At 36.7% G+C, this 7,224-nt stretch overlaps 2 protein-coding genes across 2 annotated transcripts; both read left to right on the forward strand.

The window, feature by feature from the left end:
* Window positions 1-518: 518 nt before the first annotated feature.
* Window positions 519-2,511, forward strand: LOC133814463 (probable inactive receptor kinase At2g26730). Its single transcript, XM_062247419.1, has 2 exons — window positions 519-1,851; window positions 1,946-2,511. Exons 1-2 carry the CDS (start codon window positions 519-521, stop codon window positions 2,509-2,511), a joined length of 1,899 nt encoding a protein of 632 aa, XP_062103403.1.
* Window positions 2,512-4,732: 2,221 nt separating this feature from the next.
* LOC133818113 (RING-H2 finger protein ATL46) lies at window positions 4,733-6,774 on the forward strand. Its single transcript, XM_062250822.1, has one exon. It carries the CDS (start codon window positions 5,331-5,333, stop codon window positions 6,465-6,467), a length of 1,137 nt encoding a protein of 378 aa, XP_062106806.1. The 5' UTR covers window positions 4,733-5,330; the 3' UTR covers window positions 6,468-6,774.
* Window positions 6,775-7,224: the final 450 nt, after the last annotated feature.

Below are 7,224 nucleotides of genomic sequence, written 5' to 3' on the forward strand. Positions count from 1 at the left end.
TATTTAACTAAAACTCATAAAAACATCTTCCATCAGCTCTTTTATACATATATTTATAATAGATATGCACAAACTCCAATTAATCTATATTTACATTTACATAACATTTACATATCTTTTATATAATATTTTAATATTTTTTTATAACTTTTCTCTCTCTATTTAGTAAATATTTATTATTTTTTTCTTTTTCAATTATTTTATTTTACTTTAAGTAATAAAATATGTTTAAAGATATAATATTTAAATGATGTAAAGAAAAATATAGAGAAACTGATATATAGTATAATGTAAAACTTAGAGGTAAAACAGAAAAATGTGTGTTTTAATGAGGTATTTTGAAAGATGGAGTAGAGCAACTGAGTGCTCTAAGACAAGTACTTGAAGCATTGGGATTTTCTCCTTGTCCATAATCTGAACCAGTCCAATACTAGCCTTTATTTACTTCACCAACTTCTCCCACATAAAAAAATTAAGCCATATTGCAGCTTAAGCTCATTTCAAAGCTGGGATCAAGAATGAACAGAATTCCTATTCCTATCTGGTTGATCTTCTTCTCTTTGTTTCTCCTTCTTCGTACTACAACTTCTGTTGAAGATGAGGTTAAGAACTCACTGCTCAACTTTCTTGCAAAGCTCTCTAACAATAGTAGTCAACTCGGTTCGCTTTCGAGTTGGAGCTTCTCATCTGATCCCTGCAAAGACCACTGGCCTGGTGTAGTTTGTGACTCAAAGAATACTGTCGTAAGAAAGTTGTACCTCAACAGCTCAAAACTAGATGGAGAGCTTGACGTTGGCTTTCTTTGTGGTGTGGCACCTCTTGCAGCCTCTCTTGGTGTTGTTCATCTTGAGTACAACAGCATTAATGGAGGAATTTCGACAGAAATTTTGTCCTGCAAACAACTCACTCACTTCCATGTAACTCAGAACAAGCTTTCTGGAAGCCTTCCAGCTTCTCTTGTCATGTTGAATAACATGAAACAACTTGATATATCCAACAACAGATTCTCTGGTAGCTTGCCAGATTTTTCTAGGATTTCAGGTCTTCAAGTATTCCTTGCTGAAAATAACCAGCTTGGTGGGGAGATACCAGTATTCGACTTCTCAAACCTGAAGCTATTCAATGTCTCCAACAATAACCTCACTGGTCGTATACCAGATGTACATGGCCATTTCACTGCAAGTAGCTTTCTTGGTAATCCTTATCTCTGTGGGGATCCATTGCCAATTGAGTGTCCACCTTCTCAAGCAGATACCCTTTCTGAGAAGTCAAAAGGTTCTTCAAAAAGTCCAGTTACTATGTTTGTAGGATATATTGTTTTGGGATTGGCTGGTATTGCTCTATTCATTTTCATGCTGTGTAAAAGAAGCAAGAGAAAAGACAAGGTTAATACATTGCCAAAGAAAGTAGTTGCAGTGGATGATGAAGATGATAGCTTGTACAAGTCTAGTTTTGGAGCATCGATGGAGTCCACAGTTGCAGGTTTAAGCAAATCAGGAATTTCAGCTGATCAAAGTGCTTTGGTTTCATCCTCAGTGCTGGTGGTGCTCACAAGTCCAGAGGTAAATGGACTCAAATTCGAGGACTTACTTAGGGCTCCAGCCGAGATGCTTGGAAGAGGCAAGAGTGGTTGTCTCTACAAGGTCCTTCTTGATAATAACAAGAATGTAGTTGTCAAGAGGATTAAAGATTGGCCAATTTCTAGTCATGAGTTTAAGCAAAGAATGCAGAGGTTAGATAAAGTAAAGCATCCTAATGTGCTGCCAGCTCTTGCTTTCTATTCTTCCAAACAAGAGAAGCTTTTGGTGTATGAATTTCAGCAAAATGGAAATCTATTCAAGTTTCTTCACGGTAATAAATACTAGTCACCTTAACTAGTTATATTTTTACATATTTTGTTTGTTAACTCATACTTTTCTAAACTTCTTAACTCAATCTTTTTCAGGAACCAACATGGATTATGCATTTGATTGGGCCACTAGACTTGAAGTCGCAGCCAACATTGCAGAAGCATTAGCCTTCATGCACCAGGAACTCAAAGATGACAAGATCACCCATGGTAACTTGAAATCATCAAACATCTTGCTGAACAAGAACATGGAGCCATGTATAAGTGAGTATGGTCTCATGAGGGTTCAAAACAGTCCAGATAACTCATTGTTAGCCAAAGTTAGCCATTCCAAATCATCGAACGCCATCTTCAAAGACGATGTTTATGGCTTCGGTGTCATCCTTCTTGAGCTTCTCACAGGGAATCTGGTGCAGCACAATGGCATTGACTTAACAGATTGGGTTCAGTCTGTTGTGAGGGAAGAATGGACAGTTGAAGTCTTTGACAAGGCCTTGCTCTCGGAATGCGCTAGCGTAGAGAGGCTGGTGAGTTTGCTCCAAGTCGCCATACAGTGTGTCAATCGTTCTCCTGAGGCTAGGCCCTCCATGAACCAAGTTGCTGCCATGATCAACACAATTAAAGACGAAGACGAGAGATCAGCTGTATCTTTTGAGCCATGACAATTGGATTAAAAATATAATACATGCATAGAAAATACTTGGTCACATAACTACTTGTCAGTATAAATTATAGTTTTATGGATCATATTTGTATTCATCAACTAATAATTAATGCAGTTACACATGCTTTGCACTTGCCTTGAAAGCATTAATTGAATGTACTTCTGTTTCCTCTGCTTCTTTTGTCTTTTGGCATTTTGAAATATAGCACAACTGTGAGAAATTACTACTTGATTTGCTAATTAATAACTACTATTAGGCTAAGTTTGAGTAGTTAGTTAAGTTCGTTATATGGCCTTAACCAACTTAACAGTCATAACTATCTATTATAGCTGGAGAACTCTGATTGCTAATCTGATTGGATAAAAATCACATCTTTGTGTTCTTAAAATTTTCAATTGTTTTGTAGTTTCTGTTATTGGTTTGTTGATTTTGTTCAACTGGCTCTTGATCGAAGTTAGTCAAATTGCTTTAGCCATAAACTAAAAATGTAATCCTCAAAATCTTAGCTACCACCACTAATGATTGATGATACATTTCTATCTTTAATATGATACGTGCACATTATTTTAGTCATAGGAAGCCATAACATCCCATCACTGCCGACACTGCTTTGTCTTTTTAGATTGGTGGAACTCGCAGCCTGCCAGACTTTTAAGATGAAATATGATATTTCTCTTATTGTCTAACTAATAATAGTATTTTTTTTAAAAATATATATATAAGGTATTCGTGCAAGTAAAACATGATATTTTTGTAAATTTAAAGTTATTAGTTAGACTGAGTCTGGTTTGTTTATACTGAGGAACCATTAGACACCTTTTCAAGTGCTGTAAGTTGTGTTTTTCCTAAGTGCTGGTGGTTCCTGTCAAACAAAGATTTTTTTTCCTGAGCACCAATTGTGATCTCTTAAAGACACTAGTGAACTAGTAACAACAAGTTCATGCATTTTGACCCTATGTTTTATTGGTCCAATACCGTTCCCTAGAAGAGGCAAAAGCCCATAGTCAAAACCAGAATGATGAAAACTAATAGTAGAACAGGCTTTATTTCTGTGTAAAGTATAAGGTCCACTCAGCATGAAAGTAGTCAACGGCTTAAAATGTATAAAATACCATAAAATCTTAGTAGTTGAGTACTATATATGGGTTTATGGCTTTTATATTGGAAGGAGTTATCAAAGCTCTCCACCACTCTAAACATGTACTTGTAATCAATAAAGAGAAGAAATTAAACAAAATAATTAACTAACATTCCATTTTCTCAGATCTACCCTTGTAATGATCTCGCATGGAGATATTAACTAAGCCAAAATTTATGTCTTTCATGGTTGATTAATCAAGTGGGTGTGGATTTAATATTGTGCCTGCATTAGCTAAATAATAATCAAATTAAGGGCAGTTATGTGAGTTGGTTCTCATGCTTACCTAACAACAAACTTCACCTCTTTTTCATATTAATTAAGCTTCCTTAATCCTCCAGCTAATGACTATTAATATATAGTTAACACTCCCCCTAAAAAAAACTTCACCTAAATTGCCTTTAGGCTTAAGACAAAAGAGAGTTCACATGGTTTAGGTTATCATTCCAAGACAAATCCAAAATAACCCACAAATTGAAGCAATATCTTAAGTCATTTGGCTTAAGAAACCCCACATTTTAGCTCAGTCTCCAAAGCAAAGGAAAGATTATTAAACAAAAACAACCCTTTTTGTATTTTTATTGACTTTGGTATATAAAATCAAAATCTACTACAATTTGTTCTTATTTTCTTTTTTTGTTTTGGGGGTTTGCGTAGGGGACAGTAAAATTGTGACTATGTAACGCATTAATTATATTAGCTCATTAAGCTTTATTACATCAAAGAAAAATATTGAATGATAGCAGCTTTGATTAATGCATTCCCACCTAAAATATAGCATACATAGTATTTAGCTTTTGTAATCATTTTCTATTCATCAACTGCCACCTGGATCATTTTCCTACACCTAAAACCACCGAACCACTCCCTCCTCCTTGGGGGCCCACAAACTAGTGCGGGCGCGACTTTTTAAATCGGCCCAGGTCCACTTTGAAGCCCATGTTTGGGTGTGGCACTTTGTGACTTTGTCGCTTGTAGTTGACCACTTAAGTCCCACGCGCTCACTTGGAGAGTGGGACCAAACGCAAGTGCCACTTTTTGGCAATTCCTTACCTCGCACTTTCAAAGCTATTGCCCACTGTCTCCCTCTTCTGGCGTTCCTCTGGTTCCATCAGGAACTAGTTTGGAGAGAGAGAGAGAGAGAGAAGAAGAAAGAGACACCCTTTAGAGAGACAGAGCTCAACACCCCATTTCGCTTTCACATTTTTCACTTTCCTCTTATTTGTGATGCTCAAGTCTTTTCTTTTTTAGATATAAGATAATATATGCAATACAAAAGCTCGAGTCTTTAGGGTTTTCTGGTGCCAAGTTTTCATTTTTCTATTAAAAAAAAATACAAATGGTGAACTTCCCAGAATCAAGGTAGGTGAATAGATTACAAGTTTAACCATTTGTTTATTTAGGGCCAGTTTCTATACAAACAGTGTCTTTTAGTTTTCATTTGAAAACTGATGCAGTATCAACAATTGAAGTGGGGTGGTGGTACTTATTTTCTTACTACTCAACTGCTACTAATCTGAGATTGAAAAAGTGGTGAGTGAAGAGGTTTGTATGGGATTTTTGGGCTGCAACGAGTCAAAAAGCGATACCGTTTTGTGACTGGTTTCTTCAGTAGTAGGGAAGAGCTGTGGAGAGCCATCGTTTGTGCCTTTGTGGAATGTGATAGAGAAAAGAGAAAATGTCTCGGATTCAACTCCACATCCTGCAAAAAGATGGTTACATGGGCTACTCTCCTCCATTTGTTCCTACTTCTTCGTCTCCATATAGTGGTGGTTTTCATAAAGAAACACCAATACCACCATCATCATCATCATCATCACAATCACCATCCTCATCTGGTACAAAAATAAGTCCTGCTGTTCTTTTTATCATTGTGATTTTGGCTGTACTGTTCTTCATATCTGGTCTGCTTCACCTGCTCGTTAGATTTCTCATAAAGCATCCATCTTCCTCAGCTACTTCTCAATCTAATAGATACCCAGAACTTTCTACATCTGATGCTCTTCAGAGACAGCTTCAGCAACTCTTCCACCTCCATGATTCTGGTTTGGATCAAGCTTTTATAGATGCTTTGCCGGTTTTTCATTATAAAGAGATTGTGGGTCTGAAAGAGCCGTTTGATTGTGCTGTTTGTCTTTGTGAGTTTTCTGAAAAGGACAAGCTCAGATTGCTTCCTGTGTGTAGCCATGCTTTCCATATCAATTGCATAGACACTTGGCTCCTCTCAAACTCAACATGTCCTCTGTGTAGAGGAACCCTCTTCACGCCTGGCTATTCTATTGAAAACCCAATGTTCGATTTCGATGATTTTCAAGATGATGGCCGTTCTGGTATTGGCGGGTACACTTCTTCACAGAAAACAGTAGAGATTGAAGAAACTGCTGTTGTTAATAAAAAGGGTGTTTTGCCTGTTAGACTTGGTAAATTCAGAAAGGTAAATGTTGAGGCAGCAGCAGGAGAATCCGGGATTGGAGAGACCAGTAGTAGTAATTTGGATGCAAGAAGATGTTATTCAATGGGATCTTATCAGTATGTGCTTGATGACTCAGTTCTTCGGGTACCCTTATCCACTGATCGATTAGGCCAAGACATAAGGCTAAGTAAAGCAACCGAACAAGGTAATCCTACTGTTGATGGAGATATGGAGGGAAAGAAGATTAGTAGTGTAAGTAAAGGTGAAAGCTATTCTGTTTCCAAGATCTGGCTTTGGTCTAAGAAGGGCAAGTTTTCTACTTCAACAGATTCACAAACTGGTATGCCTTCTTCTCTGAATATGGACTTGCCATGGATGGAAAAAAGTACCCCAGGGGTATGATATGAGTGAATACAACGAGAGAGATGGAGAGGGACAAAAGAGAGACAGAGAGGTATATTCTTTATTATTTTGTGTTGTGATTATCATCATATTTTAAATCGGTTCTCACTAGAAGAGTTTGGCCAGGAGTTGGGCTAGTTTTTTTTTTCTCTCCTTTTTGAAATTATTTGTGATGCTAATTCAGTGATTCTGATGATTGGCCTTGTGCCATTACTGTTTATGTATACCATATCTTGTTCATTGACACACCACAATGATACATTTCTCTTAAGGCATTCTAATATTATGAAATGACAATGTTGATCAACTGTTTTGCTTAACCCAAACTTGAGATTCTTGTATGAACTGAACTCATCATGATGTCTTTTGTGAACAACAGACATAAATTATCATTATGATTATATTGGTTTTTTTTATTTTTTGCTTTGTCAATGATGTCGACCTCAATTTCTTCTCAAGATCGGTGTGCCCTTCTTGGCATGGCAGGAGATATCCAAAGCCACAGTCTATTTCCAAAAGTGGTGACTTTTTTCATCAATGGTGCTGAGTACACCAAATATTATTATAGAACCATGCTGCATTGCACGTGTAACTATATAACACTCTGTATCTAAATAGCATTATTTGTTTATTTTCATATTAGTTCACATTCATATAATAAGGTGTATGTATTGGTTGGTTTACCCATCAGTGCATTGAAAGCACATGGGACTACGAACAAACGGGCCTCCATTGCCAATTTGTTTTTGTTTTCTAA

This window comes from Humulus lupulus, chromosome 2 (assembly GCF_963169125.1).
Source record: "Humulus lupulus chromosome 2, drHumLupu1.1, whole genome shotgun sequence".
Taxonomy (NCBI): Eukaryota; Viridiplantae; Streptophyta; class Magnoliopsida; order Rosales; family Cannabaceae; genus Humulus; species Humulus lupulus.

Excerpts from the sequence above, each read along its gene's own strand:
- LOC133814463 (XM_062247419.1), top strand. The coding sequence starts at position 519 with ATGAACAGAATTCCTATTCCTATCTGGTTGATCTTCTTCTCTTTGTTT. Across the intron at positions 1,852-1,945 it reads TCTATTCAAGTTTCTTCACG|GAACCAACATGGATTATGCA; the intron begins GTAATAAATACT and ends AATCTTTTTCAG.
- LOC133818113 (XM_062250822.1), top strand. The coding sequence starts at position 5,331 with ATGTCTCGGATTCAACTCCACATCCTGCAAAAAGATGGTTACATGGGC.